Here is a 26,707-nt window from a genome sequence, read left to right as displayed (position 1 = left end):
TGAGGTATTATGTACACATAATAAAAAGGTCCAAAAGGCTAATAGAACAGGACAAATTTTCCAAAGAAATTTCTAGTGTCTTGTCTCCTTCAAAGAAGTTCACCAAGCTAGACCAGAGGCAGAAGGATCAGCATGTGAGTACAACATTATAAATATTAGACATAATTTTACAGAGGAGGACAGAATGATGAAGCCAAGATTCCTATATACACCTATAATCCAATAAAGACGAGAACAATGACTGCTTACCTATGACCGGGGTGGTAAATAGCAGTATTTATTCCATGCGGATAATGACCACTAAAGCTGAAACTGTGACTCTCTTGGTAGCTCTGATTCGTTCCAACACTACATTAAAGAAAGCACAACAGAAAGAAGTACCATTAAACCACCATTGACACCAGTAAATACTATAGCAGCTACACTTTAAAGACAGACATCACTCTAAACATTGTTGAGGATATACATATAAAAAAATACATGACAGTATGGCTATAACTGATACAATCGTACTGTTCAAGAGTCTGTGGTTTCATATAAAAATAAACTACATCATCCTATGGCCAAGCAATTCCAATGGAAGATAATGATCCAGGAGGAGTAAGAATGTTTATCCATAAAGACTTATGCAAGAATGGCCATAGTACAATCTGTGTAATGGTCACAAATGATCCAGTTTGCATAAAGGTCTATATAAACAAATGAATAAACAAACCATTATATATCTGTGTATCAATATGTAAATACATTTTATGCAATTTATGAAAGATGAATCATTGGTAAGTGGAATAAAGTAATGATATGAAAAAAAAACTGATACATTTCAAAATATGCTAAATCAATGAAATACATTCAGCAAAAGACTGGATACCACATGATTCTATTGATGTGAATTATTTCAATGAGAAAAACTAATTTATGATTAAAAATAAAAACTTTTGAAAATGGTAGTTGTCATGGGTTAGATGTGAGCAGAGAGGGAGGAGGATGCTCTCGAGCAATAGTGGTGATGTTCTATTTCTTGACAGAGGTCTGAATGGTATAAAGCAAGGCACCTATCAAACTCATAGGGAGCTACAAATAAGACAAGTGACTCCTACTATATGTATATATCATCTCTGAAAAAAAACTATGGCAAAATAATGAAATCAATAATATGTATTCACAGTGATTTGATGTTTTGAACACACTATGAAATACAAGATACAACTGATTAATAGCTAGCTGGAGGGATGAATAGATGACTAGAAATATGACAGAGAATTCAAACACAAATGTATGAGTATTCACTACACAAGTCTTTCAACATGCCTAATGTACTTGTAATTATTCATAAATGATAAAAAAATTAGTATCTGACACTAAATCAGAAAAACAAACATGACATCAAAATGCAATCCAATGCATTTTTACCTGACAAGGTAACTTCTAAGTTCTCCTCGGTAATTGATGACCAAGAGCTCTGCAGACCACTGTGCACTTGCTTTGTATTCTAAAAATACCAACCCAGCAATGGCGTAGCTTAAGTCCCCAGCAAAGACAGATGCCTGAAAACAGGAGAAAATGAAGTCATTATAGAGACAGCAGATAAATTAGCACATGCTTAACTGATCAATATCCCAGATACTGGCTCTGACACCAAGTTTAGACCAGGCTCCTAACTGCTCTCTTTTCTATTCAAATTCTCTGTTAAATAAAGAGGAAAAGAGAAAAGCAAGCAATGTCACCATTCTGCCTCTTTCAAATATTAATCTCCACTGCCCAGCCTATGCTAACACGACTTCAGGCACTTTCCATGTGCCTCCGCAGCAGCTTAAAGGGAGAAGCACAGCACTCAGTGTCAGCCTTTCCATCAAGCGACTGTGTATGCGACCATGCAGATGGAAATCTCAACGGCTAAGCACCTCTGGAGGGAAACATAACAATATTTCGCCAAGAATGTGACCAGAACCCTCTATCTTGGCGCGAAGACTATTTTAGGCTAAAGACAAATGAGAATGACAAGATGGTGAGGTTCTCTAGTCTCTCCTTACTTACTTAAAAATGAGGCACAAATTTCTTTCAGTGATAGTGTCCCGCTGCAGCAGGCAGAGGAAAAAGAAGCACAGCGAACTCAGTCTGTGAGCCTCTGAAGATCAGTCTGTGCTTTACATGTTCCCACATCACTTTCCCACAGTGCACACTGCAAGCAGCCCATCCATTTCCCTGTGTAGTCACACCTCCCACTTATAAGCCTCTGTTAAAACAGTGCATAAGCCCCTGGAGCAGACCGCTTCCTCGGGTTTCCCTTTTCTATAAAGCTCCATGAATGTAAAACTCAGGGTCAATTATCATTGTCTGCCTTTTATTATATTAATCCATCTCTAGTCAAATTAACTTACAGGGCCACAGAAATTGAAAAACATAGAGAGAAAGAAGGCTTTTCTCCAACATTCTAAATAGATCTTCATGATGTGGAATTATTCAATAAATATTCAATACAAGTCTAATCCAAACTTAGAGAGTCTACAAATAAGAAAATATCTAAACACATGCTAAATTTCACACTTAGTACCAAGGCAAAACTCCAAAACATCTCATAACATTTAATAATGATTACAAGTTTAAATGATCGTGTGATGGATATACTATAATTAAATAAAATACATCACCCATAAATTTCACCTGCTCCTCACTACATCTACTTGGAGATGTAAAATTACACTTAACCATATAGAAGTGTTCATGAGAGTCCTACTGGACGGCACTGGCCTGTTAAATAGTAATTAGTTAAGTGCCACATAAGGTTAGCTTGGTTATGTGGCACTTCTACAGGAGGAGGCATTCTTTCCAATGTTTCCTCTTGTTACTTCTTAGGAAAACCATTTTCCATATCATTGACTTTCAACATTAACTTCTTAGATTGGTCCCATTAGTTTTCCTCTATTCTCCCTTCTAGTTCCTGTCCTTTTAAAGGTAAAAGTCCGGTTTCTCTGTAAGTGGTTTCTGTTGCAATAGCCCACTGATTTCCTCTCTCACTATAACCTACCAACAATCCATCCTATGATTAAAGAAAAACTGAGATGTCCTAAATATAATTATGGGGTCCAAAAGACAGAGGAATAGCAGTAGGAGAAGGCAAAACATGAAACCAACACACAGTTCATGCGAAAACCATGATTTAAATTCCATCAGGACCAACCACAGGCCCATGTGTCACATTGCTTGACTGTTTAGCCAGCCAGTCTATAAGCAATGACTGCTTCTCCTTGCAGATGGTCCTCACATCATAAGCTCCCCTGTTTCCCGCCCTCCCACCCAGCTATCCCAGAGCAGTGCAGACCCACTATAAGCAGTGCTTCCCTTCTCCTTAGTTCCCTTCTTCTCTCTAAGTTCAGGAGACAGTTTCTAACTGGTACCTAGCCTTGCTCGTAAATACGGGAGAAATTTTGCCAGGTCCTGATCCTTCGCTTTTCTGGCTAGTCGCTACCATGACTCAGTAAATACTTTTATTTCAGACTTGGCTTGATCATAAGAGTTTACTTATTTCAACTCATTCCTTGTTACAAAATGGATAACACTTACAGAATGTACTCCAAATATAAATAAATAAATGAATAAATAAATATTATATAACTACGATTACCTAACTAGATGTCAAATACTTAAGAACATAGCTTATTGACAGGACCCTGATATAGCTATCTCTTGTGAGGCTATGCCAGTGCCTGGCAAATACAGAAGTGGATACTCACAGTCATCTATTGGATGGAACACAGGGACCCTAAAGAAGGAGCTAGAGAAAGTACCCAAGGAGCTGAAGGGGTCTGCAACCCTATAGGAGGATCAACAATATGAATTAACCAGTACCCCCCTATAGCTGTGTCTCTAGTTGCATATGTAGCAGAGGATGGCCTAGTTGGCCATCAATGGGAGGATAGGCCCTTGGTCTTGCAAAGATCATATGCCCCAGAACAGGGGAATGCCAGGGCCAGGAAGCGAGAGTGGGTGGGATGGGGAGCAGGGCAGGGGAGAGTACAGGGGACTTTCGGGATAGCATTTGAAATGTAAATGAAGAAAATATCTAATAAAAAAAAGAACATAGCTTATTATTCTCATTTATACTTATATTTCACCTCTCTTCACACTCGTCTGTTGCAACATTGTACATAGCAGATACACACACACACACACACACACACACACACACACACACACACGCAGAGAGAGAAATTCATTATTTAAAGTCTGCACATACCGGGGCAATGACAAAGAGCTCGCTGCCCATAAGATCGAACACCCTTACAGTCCCTGTGCTCTCAGCATAGGCCAGCAGTGTGCAGTCGTAACTCCATGCTACCCGTCTCCACTGGGGCTTCGGGTCTTTTGGAACTGTAACAAAAAGAAGAGAGGTATTTTAAACAACATATAATAAAGACAGATAACACTTTTAATGACTGCAACTAACGTGAATATGCAGTAAGTACCTCATCTCCTAAAGTGATCGAATGCCTCAATCAATACAATAGTTCCCAGAAACCTTCTTCAAGACATAAACCGTGGCAAACCCTGGCTCCATTACTTTATAAGCAAGGCAGATAACTGCTGTTAGAGCACTGATGGGTGATGAACACGCCCTAGACTAGCAAGAGCTCAGGGATAAGTTACTCAAAACACTTATGAAGTTAAGAATAAGCAAAAGCCAGAACCCAAGTTCTTAAATTGTAAGTTGCCATTTTGGGATTGCAAATCTAACTATGGGAATCAAGAGAAAGTTGACAATGATAAAAATATTTGAACACACAATGACCAAAAATTGGTTCAAAATCAAACACATACTGAATCTGAGGTGCCCCTGACAGCGTTCACCTACACACTGCTACCTGGCTGAACCATAGGCTCTGAACATACAACACCTGCACTTTACATGTATATGACATGTGACATCATACAGCAGCAGGGATGACTGCCTGAAATCCTCACTCAGACTCAAAACAACTGTATGTGGTAAACCACAATCTCTTTGTTATACATACAAATTTTTCTGCTCTTATAGAAATATAATTTTATTTACAGAAAACAAAGACTTTTAGTATTTTCCTATCATCATTCCTCAGCATGTATCAAATATTTGGACCTTAGAGTGTTAGAATGTTTGGCTTTAATTGCTATTTGAGTTGATGGCTTAAAAAGATTCTTCAATGAATTTTAGTTTAGAATTAGGACACAATTTCCCACAATTTCTAAATGGTCTTAAGCATCCTTCTGCCACCTTATACTATGTACTTATGGGGAGCACAGTCTCAGCATTGATGACTACAAGATCACAGCGTCAGTCAAACTCTGCAAAGCACTAAAGATGCCTGGCACCCTGCAGTAGCACCTAGGCAAGGACAGATTATCTCAGGAGTGTGAAGGTTGGCTTTCATCTTCAATAAAAAGGAAAAGTATATATTTTCATATATGTATTGATAATAAATCAATAAGCATTTGATTTGTAGACCTAGTATGTATACCTATATTCCTGGGTTCACGCAAAATTTTCTCAAATAGAAATTACAAGTAGGAAAGTTTAAGTATTATCAGCCTACAGAGTTGGTAAAATAGTAATTATTCCAATCTACTGAGTTCAGCTCCTCTAAAAATGCAAAATACTACAAGTAAAACTGAGATCTTTTAAGTACTGATAGTATATATTCCATGGATATATAACCTAAGAAATGAAAGAGGTAAAATATATTGAGGTAGATGAATCAAGAGCTATTCCTAATCATATTTTAAGATTTTGATAATAAATACCTTAATAATTCTAATAAAACCATATGCAAATCCATTTTAAAAGTACAAATAAAACTTCCATATAACCAAGAACTCTCGTTCATGATGATTTCCAAAGCACATGAGAGCAGCATGTGGACGAGACGCCTATGCTCCTGGGTTTGCTGTGCCATCATTTACAACAAGAAACAGGAAGTGTGTTAATCAACTGATCCTATCCCACTTTTTAAAAAGCCAATCCATGAGTATGTAAGGTTATGAAAGTTTATTAATTTAAATACCTAGGAAGAATGGTATTTAAAATAAAAGATACTACTTTTTCTGCTTCCCCATATTATGTTAATTCATTAAAATATGTTATCACATTTATTATTAAATAAAAAGTTTGAAGCTGCACTGCCCATCATAAACAGAGCAAATAGAAAAACAAAGTAGATAGATTTACTACTATCAAATCATTAACTGTGTTAAATATAAATGTTCTAAATACTCCAGTTAAAGGACAGAAATATTCAGAATGAAAACGGCAAGTCCAGTCAAATGTCCCCAGCAAGGCACAGCCACTAAACCCAACAGTCAGGGTATGAGCTGGGAATGGTGGCACAGGGGCTTGTGAGCTCCAGGTCAGCCTGGCCTAAGTAGCAAAGCCTACCTCAACTATACAATCAACTAAACAAACAAACCTACTAGGACAGGAAGGAAATAATGCCCTTCGATGGTCATTACTCCCAAACCAACCTGGGTTAACCCTGAGCAAAGCAAAGGCCCAGCCAGGAGTGTCACCAGAGATAACAAGTGACAGAGTAGCGTAAGAAGCCATTTCATCAAAAAGACAGTACACAAATACTGATAGAACTAGAAGTGTTTTGTTTTCAAAAGCACAATAAAAGCTAAAAATTTCAGCTCATCTTTATACCACAGTATCAAATTCTATACAAACTCTTCAGAAAATAAAAAAAGAACACTACTCACTCCTAACTTGAGAGCAGCACTATCGAAGTATAAAACCAGAAAGAAATGAAAACAGTCTACATACCCGTTATCCCTCATGGATAGGTACAATATTTTGATGCCTATGTCTAAACTAAGTGCTAATAATGGCCTTGATTTGGAGGGAATCAAATATGACATTGAGTTTTTTGCTATTTAGATCAATTTTATAGAGATGTTTAGTGTTGTCTTGGTAATTTTCAGACCTGAGTCTAAATACCCTGGAAGTTATCTACCATGGTTAAGAAGGCAACTTGAGGAAGTTTGCTTAAACATCAGTCTAAAAGAGTCCATAGCCATCACTCAGCAGAGAAAGCTGACTAGGTACCAGTTTACTTCTGTAAAGCACATTCTGCTCTAGGTAAAAGTGAGCAATACTTGCCTCTTGACTGAGATGGGTTTTTATGTCTACTTTTGTTCATCCTTGGTTGATACTGAGCATCTGTATTACACTTTCAATGAAAAAATGTTTTCATAAAAATACAAAAAGAAAAGGAGAGAAGGGATGTTGGATAATCCTCTGAGACATTAGACTCACACTTTGAAAGCTGGGTATTTCATTTGAAAATCTGGGCATTTCAAATAGTTATGTTTTCTTATTCTTCATGTTGAGACATACATTTAAAGCTCACTCTTTCATGGCATCTAACAGTAAGCTGATGAGGCTTTGGGAAGTCAGAGGCAACCAGGGGCTGTCAACCTGCACATCCTGAACTCGACGGCCAATGGGCACTCTCTAGGCATTATTACAATTAGCAAGAAAATGAAACACTCAACACAGAAGCTATTCAAAAAGTCTAACCCCATCTGCTACTTTTAGGACCAAAAAAAAAAAAAAAAAGCTGAATTAATGGTCTAGCAAGCAGAGCCAAACAACTTCCAACCCACATTTCAAATATTCTCAAATGGCCTATCTTTTATAAAACAATAATTGAAAAATAGCAACGTGGAACCAAATAGCTCCTATTTCAGTTTGCAGACTCTGCAATATGTAGTCTCAAAAATGCATTAACCACAATCTGGCTCTCCTTCTCTGGGCACACACATGAAATATCATTTGGCATATGGGAGTGATTCCCATAAAGATGAGTCAAATAATAAGCAAATGATCATTGCCTCACATTATACAAAATAGAGAGAAGCCATTAATGCAGCATTAAGGTCATAAATTCCCAGATCCAGAAGCCAGCAAAATAAAGCATTAGTTCTCACTGCATTATCTCATCTAGACTGCCACATTAACAGTACCCACTAAAAAACTCTTAATAAACACAATTTGTATGAAATACAGAATAGTTCAACTTTCCATTTTCATGTTAACTTGTGGCTTTTCAGGTTACTTACTAGCTAAGAGCAGGTACCTAATGCCAATACTCAAAAGGATCCTCCCTATATGTCAGGATCACTCCAACACTGAGCATGCTCGGAAGAACTTACTACACCTTCAGCAGGCGAGAAGGCTGAACTGATGAATATGCAATTGAACAGCCCACATGACTCTTCTGTAGGCTTCTTGACCTAATATATGACCTAACATAGCAACTACTGTTGAGAATACTACATGAAGTAAATGCAGGAAATATCTGCAATCCAACTTTATAGTCTACATTTAAACAATGTTTTGCCTTATTATCTTGGAAAGGTTACTCCACAGAAAAGGCTTATCGATGCACAAGGTCCTGCTGTGGTTTGTATACACCATACACAACAGGAATACAAAGAATAACTGATAATTATTCAAAAATGTGTATATGTATTATAGTACACAAAACAAATAAACATTTATCCTCAGAAGTTTCCAAAATTAGCCAATAGACAAACACACATTCGTTCATAAAAATCATTTCACAAGCTTCCACATATCATTACCAACTTAACAGAGTCAAAATTTGTGAAAACCATGTGTGGGAAACATGATGGGCACTAGACATGTATGTAACTACCATGTAGAAGAGCCCTGCCTTCAAAGAACGTACAATCTGTTATGATTGAGTGGGAAATATTCCCCACACAGTCCTGTCTTTGAACATCTGGTCCCAGGTGGTAATGCTACTTGAGAAGTCGTATAAGATTTTAAAAATGGAGTCTTGCTAAGGGAAGTGGCTCAGTGAGGAGTGGGCCCTGAGTTTTTATAACCCCACCCTGCTCCCAATCTCTTCCGTGATTCCCAACTATTTAGCCAATCATACAGTCCTGTCTCCATGGTTGACTGTAAAACCTATGCCAGCCAGAATAAATCCTTTCTTCCTTAAGTACTTTTGGTCAAATATTTTGTCATACAATTAGAAAAAAACACATAATCTAAATTGAGAAACAGAAAAACCAACTATTAAGAAAGGAAAATCAGGGTTAAGTGTTGTAGTATCAGAGAATCATAGATATTCACAAATGGTAGGGAAGAGAATACAGAGGAAAGGTCTGCAGAAAGAGCTCCTATCTGACTTCACAAAGGAATAGTTAAATTAATGCAATGCAAAAGCAGATGCTTTCTGTCAGAAGAAACTATACCAAGGGAAGGAGGCACAATTTAAAGTCAAAGACTTAGTTAAGAAATGACTCCCTCAAATCAGTCTGCAGTAAGCCTGCAAAGCATTTTCCTAATTAGTGATAATGGCGAGGGCCCAGCCCATTGTATGGAACCATCCCTGAGCTGGTGGTCCTGGGTTCTATGAGAAAGCAGGCTGAGCAAGCCATGGAGAGAAAGACAGTAAGCAGCACTCCTCCATGGCCTCTTCATCAATTGCTGACTCCAGGTTCCTGCCCTGTTTGAGCTCCTGTCCTGACTTCCTCTGATAATGAACAGTGTGTAACTGGAAGCCAAATGAACCCTTCCCTCCCCAGCTTGCTTTCATCATGGTGTTGCATCATAGCTTTATAACCCTGACTAAGACAGATGGGTAGGCTAAGATGATCCTGAATCCTGAGTTACAAAATAAGAACTCAGTTCCACAGTCAGGGGCAATCAACTGAGAAGTTTTAGGTAGAGTCGTGGTACCTAATAGTTACTGTTTTACATGTTCTAAGTAGCTATCATGCACCATCATGTTAAGGTGTACATAACTGTAGTGGCTATTCCTGGTTGTCAACTTGACTATATTTGAAATGAACTACAATCCAGAATTGGAAGGCTCACCAGTGAACCTAATTCGGANGCTGGGAGATAGAAGTTTCTGATCTGGATCTTGGTATGGAGATCTTGAGACACAGTGGTGACTGAATCCAGAAGATTAAGACAGGGAGATCTCCGAGTCCNAGGTCATCTGGGATTAAAGGTGTGGTGGCACACACCTTTAATCNGGGCTACACCTTCTGCTGGGGACCATATAAGGACATTGGAAGAAGGGAGTCGAGCTCTCGCTCTTTCGCCTTCTTGCGGTGTGGGACTCAGCAACTGCTAGATCCTTGGACTTCCATTCACAGCTACTACTGAACCATTGTTGGGATTTGGACTGCAGACTGTAAGTCATCAATAAATTCCTTTACTATATAGAGACTATCTGCAAGTTCTGTGACTCTAGAGAACCTTGACTAATACAATAACTAACTCACATAATTTCTCTATAATTTAATAATTTAAAATTATGTGCATATTACCAATAATACAAATGAGGCCAGAGACTCCCATTAGCTTTCTGACAATTAAATAAAATATCTGATATTAAACTTCTAAGTATTAGTAAGAAAGATCAAATCACATACTTTTTCACTAGTTTTTGTTGAAGAACTCTGAACTTATAACTAAATATTTATCCCTGTACTGATCCCAAAATAGAAGATTACACTTACAAATTACTCTTTCAGAAAAAAATAGTCTTGAATATTTTAAAACACAAATTTTCAAAGTCCTAAAACATATATATGTCAAAGCAAAATATTTAAAGATTAAAGATTGAATAACTATAAATTAATGAAGTTTAATATAAAGTCCTAAAACATATATATGTCAAAGCAAAATATTTAAAGATTAAAGATTAAATAATTATAATTAAGTAAGTTTAATATAGTCATAAAATAATTCTACTAGTAAACCCTTTTGGAATATCTATTTGCACTTTACAGGACATTGTAAACCATTACTAATTGATATTTTTTCATATGTCAAAATTTTGGAAACTCTTACCTTGACATTTCCCAATAATTGATGTAAAATCATCTTTTGCAGACCTACAAATATATGAGAAATAAAAACAATAGTTTTACCCTAAGGACACCAATATGAGAGTCTATGAAACACCTGAGATACTGTGGTCTAGACAGTGCCTATACATAACAGTAAGTCATCCTTCTGTCACATAGATGGTGGTTTAGTGTCTCAAATGGAGTCTCTCATTAACAGCAATCTTCTCGTTACAGAAATGGGGCTAGAGCAGGAGCACAGAGCTCCAACCGAAGTGTGCTTACGCACTGTCCTGGGACATAGCAGAAGTGTGCTTAAGCACTGTCCTAGGACATAGCAGAAGTGTGCTTAAGCGCTGTCCTAGGACATAGCAGAAGTGAGCTTACGCACTGTCCTAGGACATAGCAGAAGTGTGCTTACGCACTGTCCTAGGACATAGCAGAAGTGTGCTTAAGCACTGTCCTAGGACATAGCAGAAGTGTGCTTAAGCACTGTCCTAGGACATAGCAGAAGTGTGCTTAAGCACTGTCCTAGGATATAGCAGGAATGCCTGTACCACAAGCACAAGGATCTGACTTAGTAAATCAAGAATGGGACCCAAGTAAGACTACTGATTAAAGCTCCATGCATTGATACCACTAAGAACCACTAATCCACACCATATTACAAACTCTATCACACAGAAAAAGAGAGGAATAGGACATCTACTTTAATAAATCACAAACATAAATAGGTTATAATACATGAACCAGTGACCTGTATATAATCTGTAATCTTGAAATACATAGCATTGTAGTATAATTAGAACAAACTGTATTCAAAACAAAAACTGGTGAACTTTCTAGAACATAATTTAATAACATTTACCTAAAACTTTAATATCTATAGGATTTGACCTAGAAATTTCACTTCTACAAAGCTATTCCTAGAAAATAATTAGATTAATAGTTATCAAGGAAACCAATACAATCTAACTTATAAATAAGAAAAACACATCAAGTATAAAGAAACTTGTTAAATTTCGCTGTGCACATCTAATGAAATATTATGCAATTACCATACATGACATGGAATGATTTCATATTAGATTAATTTCAAAGGTTACTTAGGAAAAGAAGTAACATAAATTTTAAAATGTAAATTAAATTTATAAATCACAAGAGAATTTCGGAAATTGGTATCAAATAGAATAAACAATATTATCCACTAATCACAGAGAGAGAGAGAGAGAGAGAGAGAGAGAGAGAGAGAGAAACAGAGAGACAGAGAGAGAGACAGAGAGAAGTACTAAGGATGGTATGTCAAAATATCAATAGTAAAACAGTTGAAGAGTCCAAAAAATTCCTAGCTCTTTCTTTCTACTGGACTGTATTTTCTATTATTTCTAAAGGGTCTGTTAAGCATTGCTTTTGCTTTTTAAATAGTTTACAAAACTTGTGATATTTTAGCTATTTTCAAATGCTGTTATGACTACAGACATAAATACAGAAATAAATATCTAAGACAACACGCTGACCAGCTCCCACATGGAATGAGGCAAAAAGAACTCACTCTGAAACGAAAGTGACCTGATTCCAGCTCACTCTTTGTGACTGAGACAAAGGGTTAGTGTTGCCCTTCCCTTTAAATAAGATGGACCGGCAGCCCCTCACGCAGCGTAGAGAAGACCCTGACTGAGCAGTGCGCATCGCTCTCATCCTGTATGTGACGGGAGGAGCAACAATGCGCATCGCTCTCATCCTGTATGTGACGGAGGAGCAACAATGCGCATCGCTCTCATCCTGTATGTGACGGGAGGAGCGCTGCTATTGTGCTAGGGAAGAGGGCAGCTGATGGACACAGTGGTTTTGCTAAAACATCATCCATCCTTCACTTTAGTTAAGCAAACTCTGGGGTGGGAATATTTACGAGTGTGGTGGCGCACACCTTTAATCCCAGCACTCGGGAGGCAGAGACAGGCGGATTTCTGAGTTTGAGGCCAGCCTGGTCTACAGAGTGAGTTCCAAGAGAAACCCTGTCTCAAAAAACCAAAAAAAAAAAAAAAAGAGTCTCTTTGCTTTGTGTCTGGATTCTTTCACAGCTTCTAATTAGTCCCCATATAAACAACAACCCACAGCCATATGGAATTATTACTTCACTATTTAAGAAATAAGGAAACATATTAACCAATTATAATTTGTAGCTGCTGGCAAATTACAAATTAAAGAGTAATTCACAAATTGATATTTTATCCAAAGTCAGCCCCTAGCACAGGCAAGTTAAGGACAGCATCCTAAGTGACTGACAGCGCTTAACCCAACACTGGAAACCTGCCTCCCAAGTACCACTGCGACAAGGAGGCCTACCTCTTAAAAACTCAGCTGCTTCAGCTCTTCCTGTCTAAGAACAAATAACGACCTATGATACTAGAAACAACTCCCGCACTTGAAACACCTACTCAGCGTTACTACAATCACTACTGAGACAATCTTACATTGTACCTTGTGGTTTAAATAGGAAATGGCCCCCACACGCCCATGTGCTTTACCACTTAGTCCTCAGCTGGTAGCTGTGTCTGAAAACATTGTAGAACCTTTAGGAGGTGGACATACACTGAAGGAAGTTAGTCACTGCAGGAAGGCCTGATGTTATATAGCCCAGCCCCACTTTCAGTTCTCTCCCTGATTCCTGACTACTGATGCCATACGACCAGCCAGCCTCATGCTCCTCCATCATGCCTTTCCCGCTATGATAGACTGCATCTCCTTGGAACTATAAGCCAGAATAAACTCTTGAACCTAAGTTGGTCCCATTAGGTAGTCTGCCTCAGCAATGTTTAAAGTAATTAAGACACGAATGTTCTTCACTATTGTAGATAGGATGCAAGTGTCTTTAAAATTCAAGAACAGCCCAATATCGTGGCACACATCTGTAACCCAAAAGGATTACAAAATTCTAGGCCAGCTGGAGAGCCTATCTCAAACAAAGCTTCCAGAACAATCGCTGCTGACAGAGTTTACTTTGGGGAACTTTCTTTGCCTTTTTTCACTGCTGATCATTCCTCACTTACTGGGAAACAATTCCTTTTTGGTTACTGCAAAGTTAATACACGTGCTTATATTCATTCAACAAAAGCAACAGAATACCAGTTCTGAGCAATGCTGCACCCCCATAATTCCCTCTTACCATCTGTTCTTCATATTACTCAGGCAAAGACCACATTTATTCATTACGTGTAGACTATTAATTCTTATTAGTTCATGGAAATAGACAAGTGGGGAGTGATGTGTTTTGAGGGGAATTGATTGAGCTACATCACCAGACCAATATTTGTAGAAATATATCATACTGAGAAAAAGAGACTATTCCTAATTATAAAGAAAACACAATACAATCAGAGCTGCAGTCTTTAGGTCTCATTCACTCTACACTCCTGGTAGATGGCACATGGTGGAGTCATAAAAAACAGAGGTGCTAAAGGTCTAAGAGGGATGCACAGCACCTATACCAAACCACAGCATGGCTGAAACACAGAACTCAAACCCTGAGGGGAGAAGAACAGATCTTGAATTCCTGTGCAGGACATTTAACCACATGTGCCAGCTCCTCATTTTTAAAGTCCAGGATGATCTGCACAACCTCTCAGACCTGCCTGGACTCTCTGAGCTATCAAGAGTACTTACAACACCAAGCCATGGCATTAACTTACCAAGAATAACAGTAAGCGTGCTCAATGTTACACATGTTGTGGTGGGAGGCGTTCCATACACAGTGTGCTCACAAAGGCTTTCTGGTGAAGCTATTTGCACACCAAAGTTTGTGTACACAAAGCTTTTGCAAATTATTCTTTCATCAAAAAATTTTATTAATAAGTTCCATGAAGCTTGAGTCAAGCTGTACATCTCATCCCTCAGTATCCTGATCACACATCATGCCCTGACTGATATACCAAGAAGCACTTCATCCATCTTCTCTTTCCCTGGGAAAAGTGAATGTTGTCTTCTGGCTGCTACGTCTAAGTAAGGTATATACTGAAAGCTTGTTTCTCAAAGCACAATCCCAAAACTGCAACAAGCGAGTTCTATCAATCCCTGCAAACAATACAAATGTAAACACTGACATAAAAAAAAAAAAAAAAAAAAAAAAAAAAAAAAAAAAAAAAAAAAAAAAAAAAAAAAAAAAAAAAACAATGGTAACACAACACGGAAGGATTCATATAGCCACATTGGGTTAAATTACTTAGCATGGAAAAACTAACATCATTTTCTTGGTGGCTTGGGAGGACTCAGAAAAATCTCCCCACATCAAATCTCAGCCAGTGTCTGATAAAGAAAAGACCAAAGGCTAAGATAATCCAGTGCGACTTAAATACATGGAAAGAAAAACAAATCAAAGCCCAGCAGAAAACTAAGACCAGTGTGATAGCAACTGAGTAGGTACCAGTACTGTTGTAGGCAACAACAATGGAGCAGCAGAAAAACATTTCCATTAGTATCTAAGACTCTTTAAACCTCTTGCCCTTAACTTTTCTCTTGCTTGTGCATGGTGTAGATGCCTGTATGCATCCACATCCACAAGTCTAGGTGTACACGTGTGCATGTGCAGACCTACAACTGACAACAAGTACCCTCCTTATCAGCCTCTGCCTGATATGCTGCACCAGGTCTCTTGTTCTGACCAGAGCTTACATTCTCAGCTGATATGATTAACCAGCTTGCTGTGGGGATCCCATTTCTGGAATTCCAGGCAGAACTCTATGACTATACAGTTTGTCACATGGGATCCACGAATCCAAACTCCACTCCTCTAGATTGCACAGCAAGCTATTTATCTGCTCAGCCATCACCCAAGCCCTCTACTTATATTTTGACAATCAATAAGTAAGCTTTGCCTAAGAAAAGGGAGGGAGTCTCTCAGTATTAGAAATAGCATATATTTAGCATGTTGATGCAAACTTCACAACATTTTAATCACTTCTGAGTTTTGTCTTTATTTACGTGTATGCCAGAATGAGTTTATGTGCACCATGTGCATACACATACATACAGCTGGACGCCAGAAGGGGCATCACACTCCCTAGAACTGAAGTTACAGGAAGCAGTAAGCTTCCAGGCAGGTCTTGGGAAGAGAACCCAGGTCGTCTGCCGGAACAAGAAGTATTCTTAACCACTGAGCCATGTGTCCAGCCCCTAGAGGTGTATTTTAGATGAGAATATAGCATCACTGAATGTCACCAGACGGACGTCCAGTAATCATGCCACCTTGCTCTTTCACAGACCTATAACCATTGACTGACACATTTGTGCCATTATTGCAAAGCTGTCTGGCTTTGTTTTATATCTTGAGACATCATCCATTGAAACAGTTGACCCACCAGCAGTCACAAGTCAAACAAGTTAGATCCAGATTTCTAGAATATTATCTTCATTTCATTAAAAAAAAAAAATCTCTCGGGGCTGGAGAGATGGCTCAGTGGTTAAGAGCACCGACTGCTCTTCCAAAGGTCCTGAGTTCAATTCCCAGCAACCACATGGTGGCTCACAACCATCTGCAATGTGATCTGATGCCCTCTTCTGGTGTGTCTGAAGACAGCTACAGTGTACTCATATACATAAAGTAAATAAATAAATCTTTAAAAAAAAAATCATTTCTCAGGCATAAGCAGAGTAAACAGAAAAGCACAAAGGTGAGCAAACTACTGTGAGGGAGCATCACTTCTAAGTTAGTGATCAACACTTCACAAAAATAATTTGTAGAAAAATTCCTTCAAATGCACCACTTTGGAAAATATTTCAAGTCTTATTTCTATGTCTAAGTAGTAGTCCTTTTTTGTCAAGACATCTTCCATCCATACACAGGGACACGTGGTTAACCTTACCTGATCTCCACACACTGATCCTGGACAGCGGCCAGAAGCTTGCCATTGCTGCATGGGAGACAAGGAAAGAAACCCTGCTCTGAGTGCTTGAGTCTTCAGCATGCACAGAACTATGTCACAATCAGACTTTTTTAAGTTCTGCTTTCATTATCTACATTCTGGTTTGACAATTAAATTAATATGCAGGTATGAAATCATAGAAAATGACTTAATATAGCTTAAATCCCTATGTCTGAACAATAGCCATATGTAACAAAGGGAATTTAATAAAGATCAAGAATGAAAGCTACAAGGACCCCCAAAATCCATGTCTGTGTCACGATTTAGACAAAAATGCAGTTAGAAGAGTTTTAAGTGGATTTTACACATACTCACTTCGCGAGTACCAAATGCCAGTTTATCTGTTTATTGACCAAGCGAACCAATCCATCAGGAAGCAAAAACGGAGCAGGGCTGAAACCACAACATAACAGTTAGCTTAAAACTGAGCTACGAAAATCATATGGAAGAAAGTAATAACTATATCTATAGAGAGAAGGTTTGATACTAGGAATAAATTTTGAACATTAGTAAACCTAAATTCAAAGCTACTAACTTGATAGCTGAAATTTTAATGAGGTGTTTGGGATAAACACCCCATGGTGTACTAATAGCCCACACACTGACCAACGTAGCCAATTTCCTCTTTCATCTCTTCCCTATTAAACCCTAATTCAGAAATCACAACACACACATATGCACACATACACACATATACATACAAAAATATATGTGCACAAAAAAATATGTGCACACACAGAGACTAAAAAAAAAAAAAAAACTAAATGAAAAACTAACAAAAAAAAAAAAAAAGCCACTGAGCAAGTAGTTCTACAGGAGATCAAAGGTCTCTATATTAGGACTATCTTATCTCCAGAATTATTAAGTTTAAGGTTAGCAAAGAGCTATTACAAACATTGCTAAATGCAGAATATTATCATTTTATTAGACTACTTATTTCCCTGTACAAATAAAACTATTTGCATAAAATATAAATTGAGATATTAATTTGAACATTGTAGCAATATATAAGCAATTACTGGAGAAGTCTGTGAAAAGCACATTTTAAACCAGGTTTAAAAAGTGTTTTATGGGCTGGTGAGATGGCTCAGTAGGTAAGAGCACCCAACTGCTCTTCCGAAGGTCCGGAGTTCAAATCCCAGCAACCACATGGTGACTCATAACCATCCGTAACAAGATCTGATGCCCTCTTCTGGAGTGTCTGAAGACAGCTACAGTGTAATTACATATAATAAATAAATAAATAAATAAATAAATAAATAAATAAATAAATAAATCTTTAAAAAAAAGTGTTTTATATCATCACCCCCTTTAGAGCTGAAAATCTGCACCATAGCTGAACATAACTACACTCAAAGAATTCAAAAGCATGCAACAAGCAAGCTCTGAAGAACTAACACACGGCAACTAAACCACTGGCCATAGCTGATGGAACAAGAACAAAGATGTTCTTATTGTTAAGACACATACAACACACCGATACAACATACGGGCATTCCCTAGGCAGTTGAGCCCATGTCAGAGAAATCAGGGGTCATCAGGAAGTGATCAGTGCTGACTAAGGGAATAAGAACTAGCAAGTGTACTGAGGTGTGTGTCATCAGCTTACACCAAATCCTGGATGTCAACATCTCACCAGAATCAGGCATTCAAAACCTTAAATAATCAGGAGACAGTAATCTTTGTAAGAATTGAAGGCTCACCTGTACCAGATGTACTGACGCAAAAATAACAGATGATCTGGAATAAAAGGAAACACTTGTCCTTTAACAGTTATTTGGAAATAACTTATAAAATAAAGCCAACTTATTATATACTATAACTTTTACAAGATCATATATTTGTTTATATTAAAATACAAGTTTGCCAGGCAGTGCTGGCACACGCCTTTAATCCCAGCACTTGGGAGGCAGAGGCAGGTGGATTTCTGAGTTCGAGGCCAGCCTGGTCTAAAGAGTGAGTTCCAGGACAGCCAGGGTTACACAGAAAAACCCTGTCTCAAAAAACAAAACAAAACAAAACAAAACAAAAAATCCAAGTTTATGTCTTTTGAAACATTGAAATATTTCCCAACTACAAAATTTTTAAATGTTTTGAGATGTTAAATCAAACCATTACTAGAAATCATAGTAAATTGCTCTTTAAAATAAAACTAATTATACAAAATATAAATCAAGATATTAATTTGAACACTGTAGCAACTATATAAGCAATAACTGGAGAAGTCTGTGAAAAGCCAATTTTAAAATGGGTTTAAAACTGTTTTACATCATCACGCTCTCACACACTCTCCTCCTCTTCCTCCTCTTCCTCCTCTTCCTCCTCTTCCTCCTCCTCCTTTTTCTTCTTCTTCTTCTTCTTCTTCTTCTTCTTCTTCTTCTTCTTCTTCTTCTTCTTCTTCTTCCTCTCTCTCTCTCTCTCTCTCTCTCTCTCTNCTTCTTCTTCTTCTTCTTCTTCTTCTTCTTCTTCTTCTTCTTCTTCTTCTTCTTCTTCTTCCTCTCTCTCTCTCTCTCTCTCTCTCTCTCTCTCTCATACGCGCGCGCGCGTGCACACACACACACACACACACACACACACTTCCATGCACACAGCTAGGCATACACCAAGGGAGAAAAGTCTGAAGAACACCATCTCTAAGTTGCAAAATAAAGAAAATTCTATTATAATATGTGAATATTTATACTTTCAATTTTTTCTACAATTATTTTGATCAGTTATATATTTTCTAAATAAAACAAGACTTCATTTATGATTATGAAAATTGAATACATTAGAACTTATATAAAATCACAGCTAGCCACAAGTTTTCTATTTCTTTAAGTTGAATTTTCTCTTCATAAGGAACTCAGATGCAACATGAGGATGACCTTCGAGGCCAGAAGGCAAGTAGTTACATTCCCAAAGAATACTGTGACCAAATCTCCACAGGTAAACATTACAGGAGAGGGCTGGAGAGATGCCTCAGTGCTGAAGAGCACTGGCTGCTCTAGCAGAGGACCTGGGTTCAATTCACAGCACACTCATGATGGCTCACAAACACCTGTAACTTCAGCTCCATGGGATTCTACATCTCTTCAGAATTCTATGGGATCCAGCACACATTTGGTACACACACATGTACTCAGGCACACACACATACATACATATAATATGTAATAAATAAATATAAAACAACACTTGTCAGTCTAGAAGAACTATATCAATCTGTTAATTAATATTATAATGCCCTAACGGTTCAATAAGGCTGATGCTCAACTCTTTCAGACTCCTCCTGATTCATAGGTAAAGTCTATCACTGGTTAAATAAAAGGCCAGTTTTAACCAAATATTTAAGTTGAGCATTTTTGGACCTGTTATATCTGAAATGTTATGTAAACCGTTTACTTACAATGGTCTCTCACAAGCTTGTCAACATCCACAGTCTCTACAAGGCTTCCACTGGACTTATTCATCTCCATCTCATGTACAACAAGACATCTATAATGGCTAAGCCTAGGCCAGAGTTTAGTCCAGACTGAATTAAAACATTCGTACATACATGCATACATCTATAGAAATAAGTACATATAATATTAAATTCAACATGTATGCTAGTTATCTTCATCGGGTTCTTTATCAGAATACTAAAGAGCACACTTTTAAATCTCTAGGCTAAAACTGCATAGTTGTAAAAGGAGAAAAACCTGTCCAGGAGCTATATAATACATAAAATTCAAGGCCTCTTTACCTCTGATTGCCTTTGTGATGATGAATGATGCACCGTGCTTTCGGTTGCCTCTGGGCTAAAATAAAATTAAAAAAAAAAAAGAAAAACTTACAGTTGAGAATTTTATAATACTTGAAACATTTAAATTTATACTTCTCTACTTCTATCCAGAGCATTGAATACCAGCATCAGTATTTTAAAACTTCTTACAGGTTGCAATATGGACTGTGTGTAGTAGCAATAAGAGTGAGAATTATGTTTATAGATACATGTCAGGAAGAACCCCAAGGTGAGGTTAGAAACAGTTTCCAAATCAAAACACCAATGAAAAGACATGGAACCACAGGGGCAGAGCTGAGCTGTGTCTAAATGGTAGAGAACTTGCCTATGACATTCAGGGGCCTGGGTTTGAAACAAAGACAATACTAATTGCCCAGTCAATGCAGTCCATGGGGTGGGCACAGAGACCTAAAACAGATTTCACTAAGAGAAAAAGTGATTACCTATTGTGTATCCATGGAGACAATGTTATTAACAAAGCACAGATATGTAACTACTACACTAATTTGATTCCATAAACATAAACTGAATGGCACTGTCTGTAGAATAAAGAATAACAAATACAGTGAGTAGAGTGCTTTAAAGTACTACCAAGAATAAAATTAATAAGGGCATCAGTAAGAACAGATACGTTACTCCCTGGGATGCTCGCTTAACAAACATGAAGGAATCAGCAGGGAACAACTTGGCACAATGGAGGGATATAAAGTTAATCCGAGGCAGAGCTTATAGGGCAACAGCTGTAGGAAACAGATGTAGAAGTCAATAATGAAGATAGATAAGAAAAGGCAGAGGACAACGAGATTTCAATAAGTTGACTCCGTGCTGTTTTTTTTTTAAATCAACGTAAAGGGCTAAGCATTCTGAGACATTATTACAGACATTTCAGAAATGGTAGATATCTTTATCCAACTTAAAGCAGCGACAGCCTCTCAATTTCATAATCTACAAAATGTCTATGTCACTCCTTAGAAACCGAAACGAATAACAATATATGCAGATTTTTGCCATTATAAGACCTAATTGGAGACAAGCAGAATAAATGCTCAGAAGACATGGTAAGGGAGCCAGATTCAAGAGTCGATAATAAAGGTTCTTTCTAACCATGCTGCTTCCCCCCCGGGCCTAACACATTGGCATCCCAGGCACTTGATACTGTATATGTCAAGTAAATGGGCCTTAGGCTCCTGCTTTTCACCCTATGACCCGGAGGCTTTCCCTAGGAAACTGGGAACTCCAGGGTCCATAGTTGGCAAACAGCACAGCTTTGTCTCCAACAGAACTGGAGAACCGCAGCTTCTTTCTCTACACTCCCTTGGCACTCTACTCAGCCAGCACTTCGGGCTTGGTAATGAGAAGCGTTCACTGGACTGGTTGTCTCTCCTTCGCACTGCAAGCTCCATGAAAACTCTCCTCTCTGAATGCCCAGCAGCCTGCACCATATCTGGGGTCCGAATGTGAGTGTGTGTGTGTGTGTGTGTGTGTGTGTGTGTGTGTGTGTGTGTGCACAGAGAGGGAGACAGACAGAAGAGAGAGACAGAGAGAGAGACAAAGACAGAGACAGAGAGATACAGAGACAGACAGACAGGCAAACATACACACACACACACACACACACACACACACACACACGTAAATGCGTATTACTAAGATTTTTTAAGGACTGTAGAGTCCTGCGAAATTCTCCCGCCACACGTAACAAGATTACAAGGCAAGTCCGGATATGACAAGGACTTAGGGAAGAAGAGTGACACTGACCTGCCGAGAGGGTGACAGCCAGCCTGAGTGGGGATACACAGCCGAATTCGGAGCCAAGGCTGACTACAGCCACCCTTCAGCGAGCCCTGGACCCGGCAGCCCCGCCGTTGCCAGGAGACAGCGCAGCGGCTCTCCCCGCTCCACTCGCACGGCGTGGCACCGCGACGTGGCTCTCCACGCCCCGCGCCCGCGCCCGCGCCAGGCCTACAGCCTTAAAACGAAAGCCCGGCTCACCTGCACTTCTGTCTCAGGTGGCCACTCGGTGTTGACCAGCAAGTCATAGAGAATCGTCTCCTCCTCGTCTGCAGAGCCCGGACTCAAAGCCGGTGCTGACTCCGGGGCCGCCATGTTGGCCGGGAACAGAGTGGTGGAGGGAGGGGCACGACGGCGCCGCGCGCGGGTCAAACTTTCCCGGACGCGGCCGCTGGTGATTGGTAGAGTGAAATGAATTAATTAACTGCTGAAAGGGAATACTAAAATTGATAGAAAGGGAATGCTAAACTTGACCGATCTGTGGGTCTGAGAATGACCTTCTCGTGTCTGAGCTATGTCTTGGACCCTGGTTCACTCTTTGCTCATTTGTGCCTGAAATGAATCAAGTCATTGAACTTTTCTTACCCAGTCAACTTCTACAAAGCTGTAAGACCCTCCCAGAGTGCTGGTGTTCATGTACAGATCCTTCCTCAAATACTGAACGTGTTCAGACAGTGGACTTTAAATGCTCCAAAGGGTTATCCAGTTCAACAGATTAAGCTAACGGTTAAGTATCACAGAAAGGGTGTTTTAGGTACCTAGGAAAAACAGTGAGGGCCATAGCATCTGATGGAGACACCCTGTAACAAGTAGAGCCTGTCAGCTGTATAAGACAGGATGCCGTAGAAATCACCATACAACATGGACTAGCCTCAGACCCAGTCCTCCTGCCTGAGCCTCCCCAGTGCTCAGAGTACAGAGATGTGCCATCAGGTCCAGCCCTGGGCCTTCAACTATAGGTACAAATTGGGTCCACTGGAGGTCAGGAGGGCATATTTCTGTTAGAGAGGAATGTGGTGCACAAAGACATAGAAAGATTAAGTTTCGATGACAGACAGGGTGAATAGAGAGGCCAAGCTGAGAAAGGGTGTGGAGGGCGATAAAGATAGGATAGCTTGAGGATTCCCTAGAGGGGAAACTTACCTCATTTGCTTATTCATTCATTCATTCATTCATTCATTCATTCATTCATTCGTTCATTCATTCATTCAGCAAATGCCTGTCTTTGGAAGGCCTTTGACATCCCTATGACCTGGATGACCACATTGTAGGGTTGAAAAGAAGCACAAATTCACAAGATACCTTTCAGAAATTATCCTGTAGAATAACCAACTCAGTGCATTAGGCAATGGTATAGTAAAATGTACAACTGGAGCGTGTCTAATGGTTCCCATGTTGCTCCAAGTTCATCTGCCCCTTGTACTCTCACAGCTAAACTTTTGCTATACACGCACACACACACCATTCAACCTTGCTGTTTCTAAGACAACAGACACACATAAACATCAGGAGATCTGACACGGATGTTCTTTGTACGTAGAGGTTGTGCCTGATATGGATCTGCTATTGCTCCCTCATCTCCTTCAGGTTGTTGTTTAAGTGCCACCTTCCCTCCAAGCTCCACCCTGCTTTCTCCTGTCTAGGTTCCCACTCCAGCTTCCCAGCCCTCCCCATGCCTGCTCAGGTTGTCTGTTTGTTTAACACGACATTTGTCATCATTGGATATGCTCTGTGATGTATAATTTATTTTACTTGTGTACAGTCTGTCCTCATCCTCCAAAAATGTAAACTCTAGCCCAGAAGAGTGCAATGACGTCAGGTATAATAGATTCATTTCACAGCTGCACTGTGTCCCCAGGGTTTAAAACAATACCAAGCACAGAGCAAAATTCATACTTCCGAGAGGCTGGAGAGATGGCTCAGCAGTTAAGAGCACTGAGTGTCCTTCCAGAGAACCACTGTCTTAGGGTTTTACTGAGGTGAACAGACACCATGACCAAGGCAATTCTTTTTTTTTTTTTTTTTTGAAAATATATTTTATTTTTATATGAGTACACTGTAGCTGTCTTCAACACATCAGAAGCGGCAATCAGATCCCATTACAGATGGTTGTGAGCCACCATGTGCTTACTGAGAATTGAACTCAGGACCTATGGAAAAGCAGTCGGTGCTCTTAACCACTGAGTCATCTCTTTTGTGACCCAAGGCAACTCTTATAAGGATATCATTTAATTGGGGCTGGCTTACAGGTTCAAAGGTTCATCCATTATCATCAAGGTGGAAGCATGACAGTATCCAGGCACACATGGCACAGGAAGAGCTGAGAGCTCTACATTTTCATCTGAAGGCTACTAGGCTTCCAGCTTCCAGGCTTAAAGCACACACCCACGGTGACAAAATTCCTCCAACAAGGCCACACTTATTCCAACAAAGCCACACCTCCTCCTAATAGTGCTACTCCCTGGGCCAAGCATATTCAAACCAACACAACCATGCTTCAATTCCCAGCACCCACATGGCAGATCACACCTGTCTGTAACTCCTGGATCCAACACCATCACACAGACATACATGCAGATAAAACACCAATGCACATAAAAAAGTTATGTGTGTGTCTGTGTTGAATAAGTAAAGAATTTTCAAAAGCAATTGTTTAGACAAACTTGGTGTTTTGTCCCTGCAACCTTAGAACTCCTAGTTGCAAGCAGACCTCTTATATCTGTCTTTTGCACAGTTCTCACTCACAAAAATTTTCAAATCACTTATTTCTACACACGGAGTATTTCTTTTGCAGCAGTGATGTCTTTTCATCAAGTTTCCAAATGCAAATCAACCCCAGCATTTTCTCTTCCTACTCCATACAGTATACCAAGTCACGCAGACTCAAAGAGCACTTCTCACCTGACACATTGTGGACTACAAAGAGGTAGGAATTCTTGGTAGGGAAAATGTTAGGAGTCCCACTGGGATTATACAGTACCTTAGAACAGCACCCACTTTCAACTATGAACACCTTTCTACGTCCAACCTCTTCCCTGTCTTTCCTTCTGACAGACCCTGGGGTTACTTCTCCTCCTTCCATTTTCCCTATCACGTGATCATACAACTACAGTGAACAAGGGATGTTTAACTTGGGCTTGAGATGTGAACTTCCATTCACAGATAGAAACATTAAACTTACAAAACTCCATCACAATAGACCCAAATTCATGCAGTGTTTTAGCCAGGCATAGTGGCAAGCACCTGTGATCCTAGCACTTGGGAGACTGAGTCAGGAGGATGCCCCTAAGTTCAAAACCAGCCTGAGCTATGTAGAGAACCTTTAAACAACAAACGAACACAAACAAACAAACATGTTTCTTAAGAACCATATGTTCTTTTCTTTATATGACAGCACATGGCAGGGGTTTGGATGGCAAATGATAATTAAATGCTGTAGGTTAAGCATTCCCATGGTTGAAGGAGTAAATAAGCATTTGGGAGTGACAAGGAGTACTGTACCCTTACCAACATGTAAAATTGTATTGCCATCAACCTGATCTGATGGAGGAAAAAGAAGTGTTGTGTGAGAGTTTGATTGCTGCATGCTTCTGTAACCCTCAAATCTATATCATGCCGCTGAAAGTCCATCTTCTATGGTCTAAATATGTCTTCTCTCCAAATGTGAACGTTAAAACATTCTGGAATGGAGTGTTATACAGATGTAAGGTTCAGGAAAGATGGTTAAGGGAGCTGGAGAGAGGCTCAATGGAGAAAGTGTTTGAGGGGCAAGCATGGGGGACCTATCTCAGAACAAACATAAGATACAGGGCAGGAAATGGTTGCACAGAGAGCAGAGATGGAGAGAGGATGGCTGGGGCTTACTGGCTGCTAGCCTAGGTCTAGTTTCACTGAGAACTTCTACCTTAAAAGAATGAAGCAAATAGTAACATAGTAAGACAGCATGCATGCCCCTCTAACTCCCCGTGCATGCATCACACACACACACACACACACACACACACACACACAGCAAATATACAAAACAGTTGATGGATATTTTTTATCCTTCCTACTATGTAAGGACACAGGAAAAAAGTGCAATATATGTGCAATAGGCTTCTCATTAGATGCCAAATTGTGTGCTTTGATCTTGGGAGCTTGGATTTCTTAACCTCAAGAAGTGTCAGCAATTAGTTCCTCTTGTCTAGAAAATAGTCAGTTTTAGATACTTTTATTGAAGCAACCCAAGAGACTACGGGTTAATCAAATAATTCAGAGACACTTTAAATCATAAATAAATCATTTTAAAAGAAAGATTATTGAAGATACTAAACATGAGTTGTAACTGTGGAAAACTTAAGGAAATAAGAGAAACTGAGATAGTTAC

At 39.1% G+C, this 26,707-nt stretch overlaps 1 protein-coding gene across 4 annotated transcripts in view; it reads right to left on the bottom strand.

Moving 5' to 3' along the window:
• The window catches only part of Nbas (neuroblastoma amplified sequence), a 284,567-nt gene extending 261,896 nt beyond the window's left edge, over nt 1–22,671 (bottom strand). For 3 of the 4 annotated variants that reach the window (XM_029540735.1, XM_029540736.1, XM_029540737.1), the window contains exons 1-9: nt 22,540–22,665; nt 20,509–20,563; nt 18,485–18,521; nt 17,097–17,174; nt 16,722–16,769; nt 10,868–10,911; nt 4,238–4,371; nt 1,414–1,547; nt 250–348 (exon numbers count right to left, since the gene is read on the bottom strand). In XM_029540735.1, coding sequence (XP_029396595.1) covers nt 250–348; nt 1,414–1,547; nt 4,238–4,371; nt 10,868–10,911; nt 16,722–16,769; nt 17,097–17,174; nt 18,485–18,521; nt 20,509–20,563; nt 22,540–22,653 — 743 coding nt within the window. In that variant the 5' untranslated portion in view covers nt 22,654–22,665. Of the gene's footprint in view, nt 1–249; nt 349–1,413; nt 1,548–4,237; nt 4,372–10,867; nt 10,912–16,721; nt 16,770–17,096; nt 17,175–18,484; nt 18,522–20,508; nt 20,564–22,539 lie in introns of all 4 variants that reach the window. The other variant, XM_021201944.1, reaches the window with a different exon arrangement.
• Nucleotides 22,672–26,707: the final 4,036 nt, after the last annotated feature.

This window comes from Mus pahari, chromosome 7 (assembly GCF_900095145.1).
Source record: "Mus pahari chromosome 7, PAHARI_EIJ_v1.1, whole genome shotgun sequence".
Lineage (NCBI taxonomy): Eukaryota > Metazoa > Chordata > Mammalia > Rodentia > Muridae > Mus > Mus pahari.
The sequence above is the reverse complement of the archived record's forward strand: the minus strand, read 5'-3'. Positions and strand labels throughout refer to the sequence as shown.